This window comes from Emydura macquarii, unplaced genomic scaffold (genome assembly GCF_026122565.2).
Source record: "Emydura macquarii macquarii isolate MOO-44397 ecotype Brisbane River unplaced genomic scaffold, CSIRO-AGI_Emac_v2 contig_2988, whole genome shotgun sequence".
Taxonomy (NCBI): Eukaryota; Metazoa; Chordata; order Testudines; family Chelidae; genus Emydura; species Emydura macquarii.
Genome location: NW_027133125.1, coordinates 4923084 through 4944561, shown reverse-complemented (window position 1 = coordinate 4944561; position 21478 = coordinate 4923084). Strand labels below are relative to the sequence as shown.

Here is a 21478-nt window from a genome sequence, read left to right as displayed (position 1 = left end):
TGTGTGTGTGTGTGTAAGGGAATCTGTGTGCATGTGCCTGTAAAGGGCTCTGTGTGTGTGTATGTGTGCGCGCCTGCAGATGGCTGTGTGTGTGAGAGTGTGCGCACACGCACAAGGGGCTCTGTATGTGCACAGTGGATTGTGAGTGTGTGTGCATGTGAGTGCAAGGGACTCTGTGTATGTGCAGTGGGCTGTGAGTGTGTGCGCGTGCACAAGGGGCTGTGTGCATGTGCGTGCGTGTGCGCATAACAACCGGGTTGGTTGCACTGTGGGTTCGATGCACAGGGTGGGGTGCGAATGGCTCCCTGCCGGCAGCTCCTCCCCCCCCCCTCGCTGAGCCCCCCCTGCCGTGGGCTAACGTGGGTGGGAGCCCCGTGCTGCTCCCGATCTGGCCAGCAGGGGCGCCCCAGAGCCAGGGCCAGGGGCCACCCCTGGGTGCGCCCCAGGCGGTGCCGGGCTGCGTGTGACCCCACTGGAAGCCAGGCCACGGCACTGGTGCAACAGCGCAGCTCGGGGCCCCACCCGCTGCCACCCACCCAGCCCCCAGGGGAGAATCGCCCCCAGGGGAGCTGCGCCCTTCCCAGCCCGTCATCCACAGGACCGGAGCTGGCCAGACCCTAAGGGGTTAATTTCCACGGGGCTGAAATCCCCCTGGCAGCCAGCAGGGGGTGCCAGGAGGTAGCACCTGGGAACACGCTCCCCAGTCTGCCCCTGCCCCCCATGGGGGCTGGTATGGGGAGCGAGGGGTGCAAGGTACCTCCCCCGCCCAGCCGCTGCCAGTCCTGCCCCAGCCCCCCCGACTCACCAGGGCTCGGTTCATGGCCTGCTGTTTCTCCTGCTTGCTGGAGCCCTTGCCCTTCCAGACGTAGATGATCAGGCCGCCCTGGTCGAGGATGTAGCAGTCCTGGGGGTGGGGGGGAGAGGGGTCAGGGTGGGGGACCCCCTCTCTGCACCGCCAGCCACGGTCCCCAAGTGCACGCTGCGCCGCCGCCTGGCGTGTGTGGTGGGGCAGGGTCCCACAGTGATGGGTCCCCTCCGCTGTCCGCCGGAGAGGTCGAGTGAAGGGACGGAGACGTCCTTTCTGGCCCCCGGCCTCCCTGAGCAAGGACTGCCCTGCTCAGATACGGGCATGGTGGGATGGCCGGAGAGAGCAGCCCGCAGGCCCCAGGCACAGGAATCGGAGAGGGTGGGGGACAGTGTGGGTGTGTGGGGGGGGCGAACCTTCCCTCCCACAGAGCCCGGGGGATGGGGATAGGGACCCACACCGTGTCCTGCTCAGATCGGCCGCAGCGCGACCCTTGTCCAGGGCAACGTCCGTCTCTGCGCCCCGGAGGGAGACAGAGAAACTCCTCGGGACCCTTCCCTCGGGGGGCGGGGGACACCCACCTCATGCTTCAGCAGGTCTTGGGTCAGGGGCCGGGTGGCGACCTCTTGGATCAGCAGGCTCCCCGCAGCATCGGAGACACTGTGAGAAACCAGACACAGCCCAGCTCAGCCCTGGACCAGCGCACGGAGCGGGGCACACGGGGCGCTGGGCGAAGGGAGCCCTGGTCCTGTCAAAGCTGCCTTCTGCCGTCAACATGGCCTGGGATGCTAAAGTGCACTGCATGGTCCAGCCAGTCGGGGGCGCTCTGTGTAAAATACCTATTGAGCTCTAACCTCCGGGGAGAGTCGTGCACGGTCTTCGGAGGAGCGTGGCCGGGGGTATGTAAGCGAGCTCTGTAGCCAGGCCAGATGGGGGACAGAAGTGCAGGACATGGTGTCAAGAATAAACTTGGAACAGAAAGGCAGGGAAACCAGCAGCAAAGGGTGCGAGCAGATGGAACGAAGCCACAAAAGTGGCAGGATCTTCTCACCACGGCCCCTGAGAGCCAAACCATCACAAGGGCACGACTGGAAACAAGATTTCACATCATAAATGGCCCCCACAAAGCTGCTGGGCGGTACACAGGGATCCCCTTTCATTTATGCTGCGTGGGAGCTGGCAGAGCCTATCTTTAAATCCCTCGACTTTCCTGCAGACAGTCCCAAAGACGGCGATGAAAGGGGTCTGGCTATGTCTGATGCAGCCTTTCTACCTCTGAGGAATGTGTTTTAGTGAGGCTTCCACCAGAGAATTCAAGCACCAGGGTAAAACACTGAACATTTTAAGTTCAGCGCCAGTGTGGACACAAGAACTGATGGATATAAACCGGCCAGCAGGAGGTTTAGACTTGAAATTAGAGGCAGGTTTCTAACCATCCGAGGAGTGAAGTTCTGGAACAGCCTCCTAAGGGGAGCAGTGGGGGCAAAACACCCAGCTGGCTTCAAAACTGAGCTTGGTACATTTCTGGAGGGGATGGTCTGATGGGCCAGCCTGATTCAGCAATTGACTGATCTGTGACTGCTGGTGCTAGACATGCCAACGGCCTCTGCTGGGATGTTAGATGGGGGGTTCTGAGTTACTACAGAGAATTCTTTCTGGGTGTCTGGCGGGTGAGTTTTGCCCACATGCTCAGGGTTTAGCTGATCCTGTATTTGGGGTCGGGAAGGAATTTTCCCCCAAGGCAGATTGACAAAGGCTCTGGGGTTTTTCACCTTCCTCTGCACCACGGGACATGGGTCACTTGCTGGTGGATCCTCTGCACCTTGAAGCCTTTAAACCATGATTTGAGGACTTCAATAACACAGCCAGAGGTCAGGGTCTATCACAGGAGTGGGCGGGTGAGGCTCGGTGGCCCACATTGTGCAGGGGGTCAGACTAGCTGATCACACTGGTCCCTTCTGACCTTAGCGTCTCTGAGTTCTGCCCACATTGGCTGAACACTCTGATTTTAGACGGTGAAACACGAACATATCAGAGCCAGGCTTGCTGTGGGGTTCACAGACAAAAACCTTTCACAGCAGCTGCAACCAGCGAGCGACTGAACCCTCGTCACAGCTGTGCAGCGTGCAAAGCCGCCTGAGCTATTGACTTTGAAATTGACTTGGGTGCCGCCATCACAAGCATCTCAGAGGGGATTTAAAATCACCTGCAACCCTGCCCAGCGCTGCCGTCGCTCGGTACAGCGCTGAGTCCGGATTCTGGGGCCGGTTCACCGCCGAAACAACGTGCCCAGATGCCAGCTTTGCGCTCAGAGTGGGTGTGATGAAAGGAGCACAGCCAGCAGTTGGCAGCCACAGCGGGTGAGAAAGCGAGAGGCACTCGCTGGACTATTTGGTGATGTTGGACGTTTGCCAGGAGATCCACCACAAACTGCCTTAAGAGACAACGAACGCAGAGCCCACCAGCGCAGACACCTCGCGGGATTTCTACCCGCTGCTCTGCAGAGCGGAGACTGACTGAAAGAGGATGGCGCGGATGGGCATAATCGAGATGGTCTCTGAGACAACGGCCTGGTACGCCCTGATGGCCCCGGTTACAAAGAAAAATGGAAAAATCCAAATCGGCGTGGAACGTAAACAGCTTAATGACACGGGAGAGAGACGAAGCTCTCCTAGCAACCCGTGAGCCGTTCACACTGCAAACAGACCAGAAAACGCGTGCAACCCTCAGCAATGGGAGAGACCCGGCTTAGACTGAGATGCCAATGGCTATTGCTCAGGTTCAGGCGATTTAAGCTCATTGCTAAATATGTTCCTGGGGCAAACCTGGCCGTGGCAGGCACTGTCACAGAGTCCAGCCTCACGCTCAACTCCCCGGCAGCTCCAAGCCGGCGTAAATGCCTACGCGGGTGCAGTGGACGCATGTAGACAGTATCAGGGCGCCAGCTACAAAGAGCAGCCCTGGCAGACACACAACCGGAGCAGCTCTGTGTTACGGTGCGGGGCTGGGCTAGTTACAGATCAACACCGCCAGCCCCACTGGCCACAGTCCAGCCCAGCTCCTGCTGGGAAGACAATTGGGAGCTGCTGCTCCATCTCGGGGAACCGAGCTGTCTCCGAAGCGGCCAGACAGGAAGAGAGCAGCCAAGTGACACCAAAAATCTAAAAGAGCCGGTGACCACGGTCCAGCAGCCGTCCCGCAGCTAGAGAGCTGCTGGCTCGGGACCCTGGGGCCCGCGTCCGTGTCCCACTGGGTGGAGAACTCCAGCCGTCATAAAGAGAAGGAATTGAGCATCCAGAATAACCCAGCGCGCATCCCCACGGCCCTGCCCCCCCAGGGAAGAGGCTGGCGTGCAGGGCCAAGCACAACGGGGCCTGGCCCCCGCCCGCAGGACGCAGGAGCGTGGCTAGTCACAATTCTCCTGCCCCTTGTGCAAACGCCGCAGTGGAGACGGAAAAGCTGCCCAGTGGGTGCAGATTCCTGACTGGCTTTAGGAAGGTGGCATGGCAAGACTTGTGTTACTGGGGGAAAAGCCCTGGGGGGGGGGGCGTAGCTCCTGGGACTATCCCCTCGAGGGGGCTGGGCATGTCAAGGGGCGTCCAGTACGTAACTGTGGTCGTGTTTTCTTATGGAAGCCTCTCCCGTTCTGCAGCTGTTCCAGCTGTGTCTGTAGGAGTATGTCATGGTGCAAGCACCAGGAGGTGCAACCGGCCATTAAGAAGGTGTAATAGGGAGACTGGAGAAAGGGGAATACATTGCAATAGGGGATTAACTGGTGGAACTCACGGCTGCAGGAGGCTGCTAGCCAGCTAGTGCTTTGGGGAGTGAATTTGGGGGTGGATTGATGGCCCTGGGGACTGAAGTCCTTTTTAGCCTCAGATAAGATGCAGTGGGGGCATGTCTGGGGGTGGGAGAGTCTTGGGGGGGGAGGTCACACCTGCCCTTCCCGTGCAGGGGATTCCCCCCCCACGGGGCCGACCACTCCTCCCCCGGTGACTCACTGGAAGAGCTTGAGGGAGGTTTTCAGCTTCTGGTCCACCACGGTGTCGGGGATGGCTGGCTTGATCTCCCGCCGGTCCCCCAGCAGGTGGGTGAGAACCTTCATCAGCCCCGGGGAGGCCGCCTCGTCGTCGCCGTCCACCACGCCCACCTGGGCCCGCCCGCCCCGCTCGCGGTCCCGGATGTCCTTGGCCAGGTTCATGCCCTGCACCACAAAACAGGCCCCGGGGCCAGCGCCACGTGTCAGAGCAACCCGGGCCGGGCGGCAGCCGCCAGGGAGTTGATTTATGGAATCATAGCGGGGGCGGGAGGTCGGGAGCGGGTGGGCAGCGCTGGGAAAGCGGGGGGCTGTGGGTCGGGATTGAGGGGCACCGGCAGAGCTGCTGCAGTGTGAAATGTAGTCAGGGTTCCCCTCGATCAGGGCCTCCGGGCCCCGGTAAAGTATACCCTTCCCCCTCATGTGGAGGCCCTGGTGGGGTCCCATCTAGGCCCCACCCGACCAGGAAGAGGTGCCGGTGATGTGGGGGAATCGAGTCAGCTGGGGAGCCCCCAGGGGGTCACCTCCCCACCAGGTCTCACTCCTCTGGGCCCCACTCAGTAACCAGCAGGGGCTGGGTGAAGGGTCCTAGCATCAGAGGCCGCCCAGCGCTCACGCAGGCCCCTGGGGGCTCTGGCCCCACCCAGCTGGGACGCTGCCCTGGTACCTTCAGCCTCTCGGCCCGGTTGCTCTCCGGCCCGTTCCACTGGATGATGAGCTTGCCCAGGTCCAGCAGGAACACGTCTCCCCGGTTGAAGCTGTTCCAGCTCATCTCCACCTGCAGGAGAAGGGCAGCCAGGTCAGGGGGGAGCACAGGGAAGGGGGAGGGGGAGCAGGGCTCCTGGGTTCTCTAGCTCCAAAGGGTTCTCCCTGAGAGGGGAGTTAAAGGAGAATCTCCACAAGCTGGTAGCAGTACAGGGCCTATGACACACAGCAAAGCAGTTTGGAGTCCACTGCGCAGCAGGAAGCATTATTCCCCAGTGCCTAGCAGCTCCTGGTCGGGCTTCCCCTGATATGAATCCACCGTGACTTGGTTCCCCCTTTACCTCGAGTTACATTAGCTTCTGTTGCTTCATGGCCACAGACCCCCCCCCCCTAAAATGCAGCTGCCTCTGGTGTGGAGCGTGGCAGCCCTTCGACAGCCGCACGGCAACGCTGCGCAGGGATTACCCGCCCAGGGCTGAAATGCAGCCGCCTCCAGGGAGGGGCGGGGCTGCGAGCTAACGAGGCACAGTGGCTCCCTGCAAACATTTAGGACAGGAAGTGAAGGAGAAGCTACAGCTGAAAGGCCAGGGGCCCGCGTATATCCTGGCCTGAGCTGGCTCTGGGCTACTAGCCCGGCTCGTGGCAAAGGGCCCCGGGAGCCCGGGTTAAGCTGCGGGGGCGTCTGCCCGAAGCCAGCGTGCTGCCGCGCCCGAGGGGGCTCGTGCCAGCCCCTCACCCACCTCGCCAGCCACCACGTTCTTCTTGCCCTTCACGTGCAGCAACCGCTGCACGTTGTATGTGTTGGTCTCCACGTGTTTCATCCCCGAGGCGACGCCGCCCTTCTTATAGCTGGGGGGAGAGGAAAGCCGGGTCAGCGCTGGGAGCCCCAGGGCCCTGCAGCCGGGACCCCCGCCCGCCCAGGGCTCTGCAGACATGAAAGGGTTAAGTCTCCCCTCCCCCCAGGGGAGGTTTTTCCAGGATCTCTCTCCCCCTTCGGCTGATGTTCAGGGATCTCGCACAGAGAGTGGGGGTCGTGGGGGTTATTTACCCAGAGTCCTGGCTCCCCTTCCCCTGCTCTAGCCACTAGCCACTGCTTCCTCTCAGCCCAGGTAGCCGGTGCCTGAGCTCCTGTCCCAGCGAGTCGCCGTCCCTGGGGAAACTGAGTCCCCCGGGAACAGAAACCTGCTGTTCTGCAGGGAGCGGGCCCTACCCTGGCCTGGGCACCCGCCCCCCTACCAGCCCTGCCTGGCGGGCACTGCTCGGCGGCTGCCTTCAACCAGGGCCCAGCCCGCGGGCTCTGGATCCCACCAGCCCCATCTCGGGGGCCTCGGTCCCAGCTGCGGCTGGAGGGGGCCGCGGCCGAGCTGCTCTCCCCGCCCTGAGCGGCGGCGGGGCTCGAACCCAGGCCCGAGAGCGCGGGGCTGCCTGTGTGTCCTGGGCCAGCCCGTAGGGGGCAACAACGGGGTGTGTCCCGGCACTGCTGGCGGGGGGCACACGGGTCTGGGGGGTTCAGAGCGGCCCCCCCCCCCCCCCCCGGGCCCTACGTACGTGAGGCCCTGCTTGAAGTAGCCCCGGAAGGCCTCGCTCTCGTTGCCCTGGGCCTCACGGTGCTGCACGGCCGCCCCGCCCAGCTGCTCGTCCAGCTGCATGGTGTAGATGGCAGCCGCCCCCTGCTCGTCTTGCGCCGACTCCCGGCCCACCCAGAAGTGGAGGTCGTAGGTGAAGCTGTTCCCGCTCTTGTGTGTCTGCGGCCAAAGGACACGGCGTCAGAGGCGGGGCTGCGGGGACGCACAGGGGCCGGGGGCCCAGGCTGGCCCGCTCGCTGTAACCCGGGCCTGGCCCCGCCCAGGCTCACGCCTGCGGCACCACACACGTGCACACCGCTCACCGGGACGGCGCAGGGCCTCGTTTGTAATATTTCGATGAGGCTGGCCGGTGCCTCAGTTTCCCCTGTGCGCCGTGGCGCTGCCCCGTGGGTGGCGGGAGCCGGTGTGCACGCGGGGCAGGGCACGACGCAGATGGGCTGGCGTCCCGCTCGCCGGGCCGTGGGCCCCGTATCAGTGGAGCACGCCGGGGAAACTGAGGCGCAAACCGGCCGCCTGAAAATATTACAGCCCGTTCCCCCGTTGTTACCTTCGCCCAGACTGGCAAACGCCCCCGCTTACCCCAGCCCGCTCCCTGCCTTGCTCTTCCACACACACCCTGCCGGGGGTCAGGTAACCCTGCCCCACTCCGCTCCCCCACGGGGCGAGGCCGCGGGCTGCCCCATTGCCCAGCTTGCCACCCGCTTGGGCATTTGGGCCACCCATGCAGCTGGCCGCTCAGGAGGACTGAGCCTCCCACACGCTGGAGGGCTCCGCTCCTCGCCCCCCCCCCCCCCGACCCCTGGCTCCGTCCCAGGCCCGGCACTGACCCGTACCGAGAGCAGCACGTAGCAGTCCCCCTCGTAGAAGTTCCCGTAGCTTTTGGACGGCACCGGCACCATCTCCATTTTCTGGAAAGGGAAAGAAACGAGCGGCCCTGAGTCCGGGGACCCCCCCTTGCCCGTGGCAAACTGGCGCAGGCGCCCCAGGCTTGCGGGGTCGGTCCAGGGACCCGGGTGCCCCCCCCCCGCCCCCCGGGGCCAGCTGCCTGCGCTCCCTGCCTGACCTCCCGCGCTGCGGCTGGGTTAACCCCTTTGGCAGCCTGACGTCCCCCAGAGCCGGGGTCTCTCCCGGCCCGTGTTATGGGGGGGTCAGCCCCACAAGGGGCCTGTCTGGCACCCAGGACACCGACCGCAGGCAATGGCCTTCTTGGCCCCTGCAGGGCCGCACCCTGCCACGCCCCCGAGGGGACCCCACATCACAGCATGGGGGTGAGCAGCTCCGTGGGGCGCGTCGGAGCCCATCTGGCACCGGTGGCCCCAGAGGAGCCCTTGGCCTCGGGGACGGGGGTGGGGGGGTGGCCCCTGCTGGCTGCTGAGTCTGGGGTGAGGCCGCGTCCCCTGCCCGTGCTGACGGGCGAGGCCAGTCCCGCGCACCCTCCCTGCCCCCCGCTGGCTCCCCGCCACCCACCTCGATTCTCCAGATCTGCAAGCCGGGCACGGTTCGGTTCAGCGTCCTGGTGACTTTGGCGGTGAGTTCCGGCATGGCGGGCAGCGGGCGGGGTCCTACGGGGAGGGGGGGGGGCAGCGTTGGCGACACCCTCGTTAGCACTCGTTAATAACAGGGAGATGCTGAGCCGAGCCCCAGCCCGGGGGGGGAGGGAGGGGGCTCGGTTCTGGGTCCGGCTCCCCCCAGAGCTGGTGCTGACCTCACGCAGTGCGTGTCTGGGAGGGCGGAGGGCGGGTTGGCACCGTCACATCTGGTCCTTGGACCTGGCCCTGGTTCTGCCCAGAACCCGAAGTGTCCCTGGTCTGGCGCCGGCACCTTTCCCGAGTGTCTTCTGTTCACACACCCCCCCCCCCCCCCCCCCGGGTCCCGCTTACCCAGCTGTGGCTCCCGCCCTGCCCCAGGGGGAGCTGCTGAGCCAACTGCCCCCCTCCTCCCCTGTTCCCAGCGGTGCCCGCCTGCCGGGCTGGCCCCGGGCCCCACGGCCTGCTCTGCATCTCTGCCACAGCCCAGCAGCTGCCCTATGGCCAGCCTGGGAGGGCAACAGTCAGGCCCCCGGCGGTCGGGGAGAGGGGGGGCCCCCCACCTCTCACCAGGGAGCCAGCAGGCTGGTTGGGCCGGGGTCCCTGGGCAGGCAGCGTGGGCAGTGCCCCCGGGCGTTCCCTGTGCTGGCTGGGACCCTTAGCCCCTGGTTTAATGCCCAGTCCCAGCCCAGCTAGCGTCTCCCCGGGGTTTTACAGCCCACTGGGGCGTGGCGTGGGGTGCCACGCTGGCACGGGACGGCGTGTGGCCAGGCCTCCGTGCTGTGAGCCGCCTGCCCCCTGTGCTCTCTGCCAGCCGGGGCCCGTCTGCTGGGGCGCGTGGGCCCAGCCGGGCTGATACAGGTACGTGCCAGAGGCCGGGGGTGGCTGCCTCCTGCGTGGGACGTGCTGGCTCCTGGGGGTGAGGGTGGGGAGCCCGGACGCCTGGCCCCAGCCAGAGATCCTGGGGCACAATTGCGGCTTCAGTGGCTTTGACCTGGCTCCGGACCTGACGCCCAAAGCCGCCCAGGCTGGGGGCGGTTACCCACGGGAGGTGAGTGTCCCGCCCTGCTCGCCCCGCCCCAGGCATGGCCACAGCCCCTCTGGGCTCTGTTGTTCTGGATTTGGGGGTCAGCTTGCTCCCCGGCCTCCCCCCCCCAGCTCGGACCGACCCAACCCACGCATCCCCCCTGCCTGCTTCCCCGTTCAGCTGCACCCAACAGCAGGACCCCCCCCCCAACTTCCGCCCGGCGCCTGCACAGTGACGTGAACCAGCGCCCAGGGCCCATCAGCCCCTGAGGAACCTGCCCCCAGGTGTCTCCGCCAGCTGATCTCAGCCACCTGCCGATCCCGACCCCAAGACCCCCTGCCTCAGTTTCCCCACTTGTAGCAAGGAGACACTGCTCCTGCCCCGGGGCTGCCTGGGGGCTGGTTTGCAGAGACGCTCCCTACGGGAACGCCGGCTGCCAGCTGTCACCCCTGAGAGTCGTGGGCAGGGGTGCCGCCATGCGTCCCGGCAGGGGTGGGGGTGGGGCTGGCCATTGGCACCTGTCAGGGGATGGCGCCTGCCCCTCTGAGGGCGCGACTGAAGGGGTTTCTACTCCCCCAGGTGGACCCGATCCAAAGCCCAATAATGTCAGTGCAAAGGCACCAGCGCTCCGGATCAGGCCCTATATCCTCAGCAGTGCACCCTCAAAAACCATCCGTGAGGGGCCTCCACTTCCCACCTGCCCCCGCCCTGGGGACCGAGGGGGCCGGACAGCATTGGCCGGTGGGGCCCAGCTGCTCGGGGCTGGGCAAGGGGACGTGCTGGGCTGGCAGGGGGCAGGCCAAGGTGCCAATGGCCCGCCGCCGGCCCCTTACCTCTCCTGCGGGGCGAGCTCAGCGCGGGCGAGGCAGGCAGCAGCTTGGAGGCAGCTGGTACCTGTGCAAAGTGCTCCCCTGCCGGAGACGGAGACGGGCGACCTTCGGCCCCTCCTTCGCCCGGGCCTGCCTTCGCCATATAAGGGCAGGAGCCTGGGAACCAAGGTCCCTGGGTCCCTTGGGAGCTTCCCAGTTCTGCCTTGGCACCGTTACTCCCCGTTTATGGCCTGGGGCCCGGGCGTGGCTATCTCGGCCCAGATCTGTCCCCAGGCCACGCCCCGGCCTCGGCCCCGCAGCGGGAGGCACCTGGAATGGCTCCTGGGCCAGGTTCCCATGGGGCTCTGGAGCCGAACGGCGCGGTGCCGGGGCTCAGCAGGGCAACGTCGCCGTCGGGGGGCGCACGGCCAGAGCCTGCCGGGCGTGGGGGGGGGCAAGGGGGCACGCGGTGTCTGCTCCTCCCTGGCACTGAAGTTGCGAGGCCTCTAGCCGGGGCTGGGGGGGGCCGGGCGGCTCCGGCGTGGCCCTCGGCAGCTCCACTGGGTGCCCTTGTCGGGAGCCCCCCCCCCGCTGCATCCTGAAACCAGAGCGTGGCAGCACTGCCCCGTGCCCGGGCCTGAAGGGGAACGCGGGGGCTCTGCGCAGGCTGGGGGGTGCGGGCGGGTCACGGACGTGCCTGAGTCGGAGTTGAGTTAACAGCCCGCGTAAGGACAGGCAGGCCCCGGCCGGGCTGGTGCGTGGCTGGGACGCCCCCGGGAGCCCAGGTGCTGCAGGCTCTGGGCTGGTGGCGGAGCTTCGCTACCAGGGTGAGCCGGAAAACGGAAGCAGGTCTCCAGGATAAACCAGCCCCGGAGGCTCTGCCGGCTGCTCTGGCTGGAGGCAACGAATGCTGCCGTCCTGCGCTGGGCGCTATCGATTCTCTGTGAATTCGGGACAGGCCCAGGCTGTCGAGCTCCGGCTGGGATCTGAACTGCCTTACAATTGGGGGAGGGGGGGACCCCAGGTTCAGTTCCGGCCCCCTCCAACACTGCTGGGCTGTGCCTGCGTTGGGTGGACAGCGCGTCTTCCAGGCATTTAACCCCTGAGGAAGCACTGCCCGGCAAAGGGTTGAATTCTTTGTGGGCTGCACTGTTACGCTGGACGGTGTCAGTGGCAGGCATCAGACGCAGCCGCGCTCCGGCCGGCTGTGCTCGCTGGCCGTCGTTCAGGCTGAAGGGAAGAAGCCCCATTAAGCCCCAAGACAGCGGGAGATAGTGGAAGCCAACGCCCAAGGCACCATGACACCTGCAAGGTTGATGAGCAGCTGAGCCGAGAGATGCAGATGTAGGGGCTGGGCTGCGTCTGTGTGGGGCCGACGTAGAAAACAAGCAAAGAGCAGGGCCACAGACAGCAAGGGCAACAGCCAGGAACGTGGCCCTGAATGGGGGCAAAGACAGTGCTCCTGGGGGCACAGGACTGGCTGGAAGCAGGCCTGGAAATCGTGAGCAAGGGAAGTGCCGGCTGGTGTTTGTTCCTACAGACGCCTCCCAGCACAGCCTCAGACACCGGATAAGTACTCGGCTAACAACACGTCTGTCTGCCGGACAGTGACGTTGCTGGGAGCTTCACAGCAACAGCCGGGCTAAAACGCAGCTCCTCCTGCTCCAACATCCCAGGTTCCTGCTGTCTGAGCTAAAGGGGAATCTCCATCAGGTCTAGCAGGACATGGCCTATGACACACAGCTGGGCTGTTCTGATCCCAGCCAGCAGAAGGTCACACCTACATGCTGGCTCGTTTAACACAAGCTCTCCACTATGTCCTTTCTGGTGCCCGTCTGAATACGCAGCCGGGGAGTCCTCTGCATCCCGGACTATGTTTCCCACAATGCACTTCTCCAGCTCGATCAAGGCGGCTTTGCCCATTGGCTGTTGGCCTAACCTGCAAGTTTAGCATCAGCCAAAGGATAATGGGAGCTTTCCACCCGGACAGGCCTTGTGTGGGAGTCAGCCTGGGGAAAAAATTGGCGTCGGTCCTCATCCAAGCCCCGCCCACTAAATAATCGAGAGGTGGTCTTCGCCCAAGCCCCACCCACAAAATAATCTCTGCCCCACCTGAGTCGCCAAAACGAGACGCTGCCACTCACCAGCGCCTGGGCAGACGTTCGAATACAGAGCCACTCAGCTCGCCTGCGCCCTCCCCCCGGCTGCCCCCGTGGGGCTGGAGCGGGGCAGGTCAGGCCTTTCCGAACTGGCGTGCGAGGCTCAGTGCTGGGCTCTCACTGCAGCCGGAAGCGCTGAGATCCTGGAGGGCCAGGGAGGTGCCGGCGTGGTGCGTGGGCACGGGCCGGCCGGTTCTGAGCCGTGCTCTGTGGACATGAGGATGGCCAGGCAGGGACCCGCTCGCTGGGCTGCAGCGATCCCCACGCGCCGCGCTTTGGGGCAGCCCGAGGGCAAGTCGGTATCATCAGCCTTGTTCTCCCGTGGGGCCAGCAGAGAGGGGTCGGAGCGGGGACTCAGCCGAGACCCTGCACTGGGGCAGGGGCTGAGTTCGGCCCAGAAGCCCCCAGAGCCCGACTGCTGGTGTCTATGAGAGCCGTGAACACACCCAGCTGCAAAGGCGCCCCCCCCGGTGGGAGGGGGAGGGTGGTGGTGGCTGGAGGGGGCACATTGATCCTGGTCACGCAGGTCTGGGCTGATTGGGGTGCGTCTCCCCAGTCATCGAATCCCAGCAGATGAGGGTGGAAGGGACCCCAGGAGGTATATAGTCCCACCCGCTGCTCAAAGCAGGACCAGCCCCACCTAAACCATCCCAGCCAGGGCTTTGCCAAGCCAGGCCTTGAAAACCTCTAAGGCTGGAGCTTCCACCCTGTCCCCAGGTAACCCGTTCCCGTCCGTCCCCACCCTCCTGGGGAAACAGTTTGTCCTAATAGCCAACCTTGACCTCCCCCGCTGCGCCTCGAGACCCTTGCTCCTTGCTCAGGGCCGTTACTGCTGCCTCACATCCCGGCAGGGCTGGCAAATATTTACCCAGCCGCTGGGAAGCAAAACCAAAAGAATCCTTGAGCGCGTTCGCCGGACTCTCGCTTTCTATCCCCATCAGCAGGGGGGTGCCGCATGACTCATCCTGCCCCCCCCCCCCCCCCCCGCCGCAGCATGGGACGAAACCACCAGGGACCCAGGTGTCCTGCCCAAGGGTGTAAACCTGGGTCTGGCTTTGCAGAGCTGAGGGCTCGGCCTATGTGCTGCAGTCAGCGGCTGTCGGAGCCACGGGGGCCCCTCGATCAGCAGCGTGTGTTGGGGAATGCAGCCCGGGGGCCTGTTTCTCCAGTCACCAGCCCAGAAATGGCCCCCTCCGGCGAGGCCCCAGCGTGCATGTCCTGGGGGGGGGGGGGGGGGGGAAGGTTTTTTGTTGGGGGGGGGGGGGGAGCATTGGCCTGCTTTATTGCTTTACAGCTGGTGAGCAGCTCTTATCTTATCTCCTGGCTGAGCCAGCACAGGGGCCCCTGGCCTGCAGGGCTTCCCGGCTCCGCACCGGCCCAGGGCTGCTGCGCGCCGTGGGAAAGCGGCACCGCCGGGAGGGCAGGCCCCGGGCTCGGCCTGCTTTAAAGCAGCTTGGGTGGGACAGACCCTGCCGGCTCCCAGCGCTCATTGTGGGGTCCCCGCGACACCCCCTGGCTCAGCCGCTGCAGCACCCCAGGCAGCCAGCAGAGGGAGCCCCGGTCCCCAGAGCCGGGCTCCAGTAGAGACTGGGACCCCACTCCTTTCCCAGAGCCAGGAGAGAACCCAGGCATCCGGGTTCCCAGCCTCCCCCTCTAACCATTAGGCCCCACTTCCCTCCCGGAGCCAGGCAAGAACCCAGGCATCCAGGCCTCCAGCCCCACGCTTTAACCACTAGTCCCCTGGGTAGAGTGAGGGGTGGGGTGGAGTGGGGGCAGGGGCTCGGGGGAGCAGGGTAGGGCACCCACCAGCAAGACCCAAAATTCGGCACCTGTGGGGGTGCATGTGCTGTGCGGAAAGCAACGGCGACGGCCTGGCTGGTGATTTTTCCGGCTTCTCAGCGGGCGACAGCGCAGCTCTCGTCCCCAGGCAGCGGCTTCTCCAGGGGCAATCGGGCCCCGGCCCCGAACAGGGCCAGAAAGAGCGGTCGATGCGGCGGGGCTTCCGGCCAAGCCGACAGGGCATCTGCTGCGGGGCGTGGGCAACCGTGCCCGTGGGCGTTAGACCCGCACGCGTGACGGACGCGTCCGCAATTGCCCTGCCTTTGCTGCGCCAGCGGCGTGGTAGGCCCGGGGTGGCACGCACCGGTTCTGGCCCCGGAATGGAGCCGACCTGGCCACCTGGGGGGCTCCCCAGAGAGCAGCACGGGGGGGGGGGGGAGGGAGGAGAAGAGCCGCTCGCTGGCTACACCCCACATGCCGCGCTGGCTGGGAGCCCAGGCTCCTGTCTGCACCGTGTCTCGTGAGCTGCTCACTGCTCATGCGGTGCTGGGGATGTCTCTGCCCCTGGCTGGACGGGTGGCAGCATCTTGGATCTGTTTGTCCCCTGCTGCTGCTTCCCCGGGGGGGGTCCCCACGTCTCCCCCCCGGGCAGCTGATCGCCAGAGCCGAGATCAGGGAGGAGCTGACCGCAGGGGCATCCCAGAGCACGTCACTGTCCTGGGACCAGCTGGCCATAAACCCCACATGGCTGCAGGGGGGGGATCTCGGGTGCCGAGCGACCGTGTCTGCTCCGTGCTTCTGTGTCTGCAGGCTCGGGAACAGCTCCTGGCCATGGCCCCCTTAGAGCGGCTGCGCCAAGTGACCAGTGCTGGGGGCCCGCTCAGCCTGGCGCTCGCCTTGCTGCTGTGCTAGTCTCGGGTGTGCGCCCAGCCCGGCGGATCACGCCTGGGCAGGGAATGACCCCGCTCCTGGGCCCCTTGCCTCTCCGGAGCCAGGGGTATTAACGGAGGAGGGGCGTTTCCTGGGGCAGACACGGTGAAGGTGGTCCTCACCCTGAATCCCGGAGGCCCCCGCTCTGCGGAGAATCCGAGGTGCCCCGCGAGACGGGCTGGCCAAAGCGATCTGGAGGCTGAAAACGGTTGGGTGGGAACGGAGGGTGACAATCCTGCCCCACGGGCGAGCTGTGAATGGGCCTGGAGCCACGACGCCCGAACACGGCAGTCGAGGAAGAGCAGCGCCAGGTGAGGGATGCAGCTTCACCCCTCGCTACCCACCCAGCCCAGGGGATGGTTCCGGGGGCTGCAGCCAAGGGCGGCTGCTATGGGGGGCCGGGAACTGCCAGGGAAGATGATCACATCACATGCTCCGAAATCGTAGGGTGTCGGGGGGGGCGCCACAGTCAGTCCAGATACGGGCGTCAGCAGGGCAATGGACGGACGTCCCATTTGCTCAGCTGCCCCGGAGATGAGGCCACCAAAGACCAATTGGCTCCATCTTTTTTAAGAAAGATGAATTCAAACTGGAACAGGCGCAGAGAAGGGCTGCTAGGATGATCCGTGGAATGGAAAACCTGCCTGATGAGAGGAGACGCAAAGAGCTTGGCTTGTTTAGCCCAGCCAAGAGAAGGCTGGGGGGAGATCTGATTGCTCTCGATAAATACATCAGAGGGAGAAATACCCGGGAGGGAGAGGAATTGTTCAGCGCCAGTGTGGACACAAGAACTGATGGATATAAACTGGCCAGCAGGACGTTTAGACTTGAAATTAGAGGCAGGTTTCTAACCATCCGAGGAGTGAGGTTCTGGAACAGCCTCCCAAGGGGAGCAGTGGGGGCAAGACACCGAGCTGGCTTCAGGACTGAGCTTGGTACATTTCTGGAGGGGATGGTCTGATGGGCCAGCCTGGTTTGGCATTGACTGATCTGTGACTGCTGGTGCTAGACATGCCCATGGCCTGTGCTGGGACGTTAGATGGGGGGTTCTGAGTTACTACAGAGAATTCGTTCCAGGTGTCTGGCTGGTGAGTCTTGCCCACATGCTCAGGATTTAGCTGATCCTGTATTTGGGGTCGGGAAGGAATTTTCCCCCAGGGCAGATTGGCAAAGGCTCTGTGGGTTTTTCACCTTCCTCTGCAGCACGTGGCACGGGTCACTTGTGGTGGATTCTCTGCACCTTGACGTCTGTAAACCAGGATCTGGGGACGTCAGTAACTCAGTCACAGGCAGGGTCTGTCGCAGGAGCGGGCGGGTGAGGTTCTGTGTCCTGCGTAGTGCAGGGGTCAGACTGGATGATCACACTGGTCCCTTCTGACTTTAGCGTCTCTGAGGCTGCAATGCTAATGCTAAGCTACAAGAGACCTAGGTGGGGCTCAGCGCACCGGGGCGCTGCCACGCTGGGCCAACCTCAGCAGGCTCCTGCCTTTGCCCGCACGAAGCAGCCAGTCGTCAGTGCAGGCGAAAAGACAAGTGGTGATATTGTCGGGGTGAAAGGCGCACGCGCCTGCCATCCTTAGTCCTGGATCTAAGCACCTTCCGTCAGACTCCATGGAAGGAGCAATGAAGCCCCTTTATGCAGGAGAGAGAGCTACGAACAATGGGGGTGACCGCCCAAGGCACGGCAGATCAGAGCTGAGCCCGGGGCAGCGGGGTGTCTCAGCTCGCACCTACGGGTGGGCGAGGAGACGGGTCACAGCCCCTGTGTTGCAGGCAGGAAGCCCGGAGAAGGCCATGCGGGAGCGACCCAGAAAAGCAGCAGAGCGACGGTGCTTCTTGGGCACAGAGCCCATGGGAGTGGGGGGTAGGGGAGATTTCTGAGCAAGGACCCTGCTGGCTGGACGGGGGTAGGGAAGCGGGACCATGTGCACATGGTAAAACCCACCGAAGAGCCCCCGAAGAAGCACCTTGACTCATTGCATCCCTCGCTCCTCCCGGCACGTCCTCATGGGCGAGCTGCTATGGTCAGGAGGGATGCAGGGAAGCCAGCGGTTTGTGTGGCCACCCCCAGACTGCGCGTGCGCGACGGGGGCCCTGGCGTTGGGCCACTCCCAGCACAGCGTGGGTGGGCGCTGGGGGTCCCTCAGCCCGGCTGGCGACAATGCAGGGGAGCCCTGGTGCCTGATGAGCTACGGTTTTGGGGTGGCGCCCGGAACCGCCAGCTCCTGACACCGGCGGCTGAGTGTCCCTGGCTGGGTCCGACAGCACCACCAGGGGATGCTGTGAAAGCCAAAAGCACAACTGGGTTCGAAACAGACCATGGGAAATTCCTCCAGCCAGGATAGTCAGGGCCGCAGCCCCCATGCTCTGGGCATCCCCAAATCTCCACTACCAGCTGCTGGGCCTGGACGGCAGTGGGGGGGTCAGGCAGTGCTGGCCTGGTCCCGTCAGTCCTGTGAGCAGCTGTTTAATGATCCCACAGGCAGTGAGCTGAGCCCTGGCAAAGCGCACTGGGGAAGAGAGAGGCGGGCGCATGGGGCCAGGAATTAGCTGGCTCCCCCGGACACGAAGACATCAAGTGAAGCAGCCAGCCTCTGAGGCGTGGCGGGGACCCGCAGCCGGGCTTGGACCCAGGCATAGTTACCGCGGTCGGTGCACAGCCCCAGCCGGGCTGGTACGAGCTGCGGTCGGCAGCAGGAGACGCAGGGTGGCCCGTGGGCTGGCGCTGGGCCCCTCATCGCCCGCCCCCCCGGCTATGGAGAGGGTGTCACCGGCTTCTCCGCAGCCTGTGTGCGTCTGGGGGGACAACATCCCGCGGGTGCCGGGCCGGGCGGGGGGCAGGAGCCTGAGGCTCCGCAGGGGGGTGCCGCTGGCTCTCCGGCACCCAGGGCCTGCGGGCTGGGGCAGGGCGAGGCTGGGCCGGGGCCCCGGGGCCGCGCACTGCAGGCCGGCCTGGCCAGGGGCCTGGGCCGTTTCCCGTTATCGGGCGTGAGAGCCTTCAAACATTAACCCGCATTTCCTCTCGGCTGCGGGGAGCGAAGGCGCACAAGCAATTTATCATGTTGACTCTGCGGCAACCTGTGGACTTTCCCAGGGCCCCCCCCCCCAGGGGCCTCCATGGGCATCCCGGGTCAGGTCCCACAGTTCAGAGCAGGGCCTGGGCATCTCTGCCCCCTGGGCCAGGGCCAGGATTCGCACTGGCGCTGTTGGGCGTCAGCTCTGCTGTGGGCATTCTGGCTCCCTGCCCAGTCACAGCTGCCAGCCGCAGCTCAGACCCCTTCCTGCCGGATGCCCCCTTGGCCTGGCACCCCGACCCCGCCCCGGTTCCTCCTAGCTCTGTGACCGGGCCCACGGAAGCTGCCGGCTCTCTCAGCACCTGCACCGCACCCTTGGTGTGGGGTTTGACGCTTGGACCAGAGCCCTCACGCTGGGCTCTGTAGCACGGGGGAGCCAGTGCAGGGGCGAGACGCCAGGGGGATGGGCTCCTGGCAGCTGGGGTTGCTGGGCAGTTGTGTCTGCACCCGCTGGCGCTTTCTCCACGTGGGCGGCTCCATCCTGGGGCAAAAGGAGCCACGCAGACCATGCCAGGGTCAGACAGGCCAGGGCGGGGCATGGTCGCCTGGCCAGGAGCCGGCGCCGGGAGCTGTCCAGGTGTCTGAGCGGGACCCACGGCCGTGGCTGGTTGAGGGGGCAGGTGCCCAAGAGGCAGGGCGGGCTAGCGAGGAGACAAGCGCTTCGTAGCCATTCCTCCTTGCCCGCCCGCGTGCTCCGCGCTGCGTCCCCGCTGCTCTGCCCAGCCGCCAAGCGTAGCTGGGCACCAAGATCTGGGTGACGGGCTGTTTCCGTGAGCGGGGGGCTGCCCCCGTCCCGCTGCTGCCTACTTCCTGGCTCCACAGAGGCGCTGGACAGGACGGGGGGTGCTGAGCCCCAGGGGTCTCCGGCGGGAGAGGAAGGGCCGGAGCCGCGGCAGGGCGGTGCCAGGCCCCTGCAGCACCTTGCAGGCAGGACGGGCGTGTTCAGTGGCACCAGGTGCCCGGCAGGACGAGGGCAGCTGCGTGACTCTTGTTCCTGGGCAGCAGGGGCCGTCTCGGGACCAGCCCCAGACCCCATGACACGCCGGCTGGCACCTTGCCGCCCCACCCGCATAGCACACCCCACGCCGCATCCAGAGCCTCGCCGGGCCGTGCCACCAGTGCCCCAGCCCGGGCAGGGCAGCAGCCACAAGGACTCCGCGGCGGGTCGCATGAGCACCTCCAGCGCCCAGGCTCCGGTCCCGGCCGGGCAGCTCCCTGGGCCAGCAGGAAGCCCGGACAGGCACTCAGCGCCCACTGGGCCCTTGGCGTCGGCTGGGAATGCTCAGCCACCAGGCTTTTCCTTGGCACCTCCCATTCCGGCCTCTGCAAGTCCCCTGCCCTGCGGCACCCGCCTGGCGCGTGTCAGAGCCGGGCCCAGACCCCCTGGAAGCCGGTGGGCCCGGAGGGACATGCGTGGCTCTAGCCACAGGCCACCGGCCCGGACGGGAGCAGGTTCTTGCCTTCCAGAGACGCACCTTTCCCGGCTCCCCTGGCCACAGCAGACAAAGGCCCACGGCGCTCTGTCCCCCATATCTCCCTGTGCCACCGGGCTGGGCGGGGTCCCAGGTCACTGATCTAGCCCTGGCCAGCCCAGCAGATCGGCCCTTCACAGACTGGTCAAGCTGCAGCTGAAAACCAGTTCATCCCCGCCCAGCCCCGCGGTGTTCAGGGCCAGGCAGGGCTCGGGGGACGGGGACCTCGTGGTTGACCCCGTTCCTTGTGCCCGCTGGCTCCTGGGGCCGTTCCGCCCACCTTGCTGGGTCCCCTCACGCCCTGCGGCAGGACCCGGCCGGGGGCCACCCGGTTGGGCAACACCCGGCATGGTGGGGCCCCAGGCCCAGAGCAGGGCTCCCCTCGGCCCCAGGAACACAGAGACGGACGCCAGCCTGTGCCAGCTGCATTTCCTGATTGCCCGGCCCCCCCGGCCTCCTCTGCCAGCGCTAGAGCCGGGTCTGCCCGCCCAGCTGGGCGTCCGGCAGCCCGCAGCCGCTCCCTTACCTGGCGCAGCGCAGACGGGGGCGCATCGAGTCCCCCCAAGGTGTGTTTGGGCGCTTGAGCCTGGCGTGGGGGGTGCTGCTCTGCCCCCGGCTCGGTGCGTCTCCGTGCTCTGCTAGCCCCTCGCTCCCCTCCCCCCCGTCCACTAATGAGCTGAACTCCAGCAATTAGGCCACCAAAGGGGGGGGCTAAACGGGGGGGAGGAGAGCGGGGGCCAGAGACAGGCAGTGCATTCATCAGGCCATGGGATGGGCCAAACCCAAAAAGTGGGAGGGGGGGGCCACTGGAGGATAGGAGCAAAGCAGCCAAGCCAGCGCGGCGCCCAGCCGGTGCCCAAGGGAGAGGTAAACCCGCCACCAGCCTCCGCCACCCCCGGGAGAGTGATTGGGGGGGGAGGGGAGGGACCGTCAGGGGGTGTCCGTGCCCCCAGTAATGCCTCCCCCAGCCCGGGCCGGAACCGGAGCATTTTGTGGGGTGCCGGGGCAGAGGCTGGGCAATGCTTTGGGGTCGTTCCTGGTAGCGGGGGGGGGGGGGGGGGAACACGACAGGAGGCTCCTGTTGGAGCTGCTGTTTAGCGCAGTGCCCATGAAGGTGGGTCAGTTGTTTGCCCCAATCCAGGGGCTGCGGGGGGAAGGAGGGGGTAGAAGCCAGGTCTCCTGACACCCTCTGCCCCGGCCCTGGGACTTCGCTACCGGACTCCCCCAGCCCCTCGCTGCGGCGCTGGGGCCACCCTGTGCCCGACGCCCCCCCCCCGCGTTAGTCCCCCAGCGAGTTTGCGAGTGGGGGTGATGGGGCCAGCCCCAGTGCATCATGCCTGGCCCCGGGGGGGGGGGGGGGCCTGCGGGAACCCAACAGCACAAGCTGCCAAGGAGCAAGGCCAGGATGGCAGGGACGTGCCGAGCCGCCCCAGAGGGTGGCTTTCGCTGGCGCTGCCCCGCAGAGGGGCAGGTAACCAAAGCCCTTGTGCGGCGCGGAGCAGGTACAATCGCACGGTCCGGACCCAGGGGTTAGGGGGCTCCCTGCACAGAGCCTGGCTTTGGTCCAACA

At 65.7% G+C, this 21478-nt stretch overlaps 1 protein-coding gene across 1 annotated transcript in view; it reads right to left on the bottom strand.

The window, feature by feature from the left end:
- VIL1 (villin 1) overlaps positions 1-20558 on the bottom strand; it is a 30075-nt gene extending 9517 nt beyond the window's left edge. Inside the window, exons 1-9 of the mRNA XM_067529458.1 lie at positions 20435-20558; positions 8600-8694; positions 7966-8040; positions 7095-7291; positions 6287-6395; positions 5509-5619; positions 4807-5009; positions 1387-1465; positions 806-904 (exon numbers count right to left, since the gene is read on the bottom strand). Coding sequence (XP_067385559.1) covers positions 806-904; positions 1387-1465; positions 4807-5009; positions 5509-5619; positions 6287-6395; positions 7095-7291; positions 7966-8040; positions 8600-8674 — 948 coding nt within the window. The 5' untranslated portion in view covers positions 8675-8694; positions 20435-20558. The remainder of the gene's footprint in view (positions 1-805; positions 905-1386; positions 1466-4806; positions 5010-5508; positions 5620-6286; positions 6396-7094; positions 7292-7965; positions 8041-8599; positions 8695-20434) is intronic.
- Between the last annotated feature and the right edge of the window lie 920 nt (positions 20559-21478).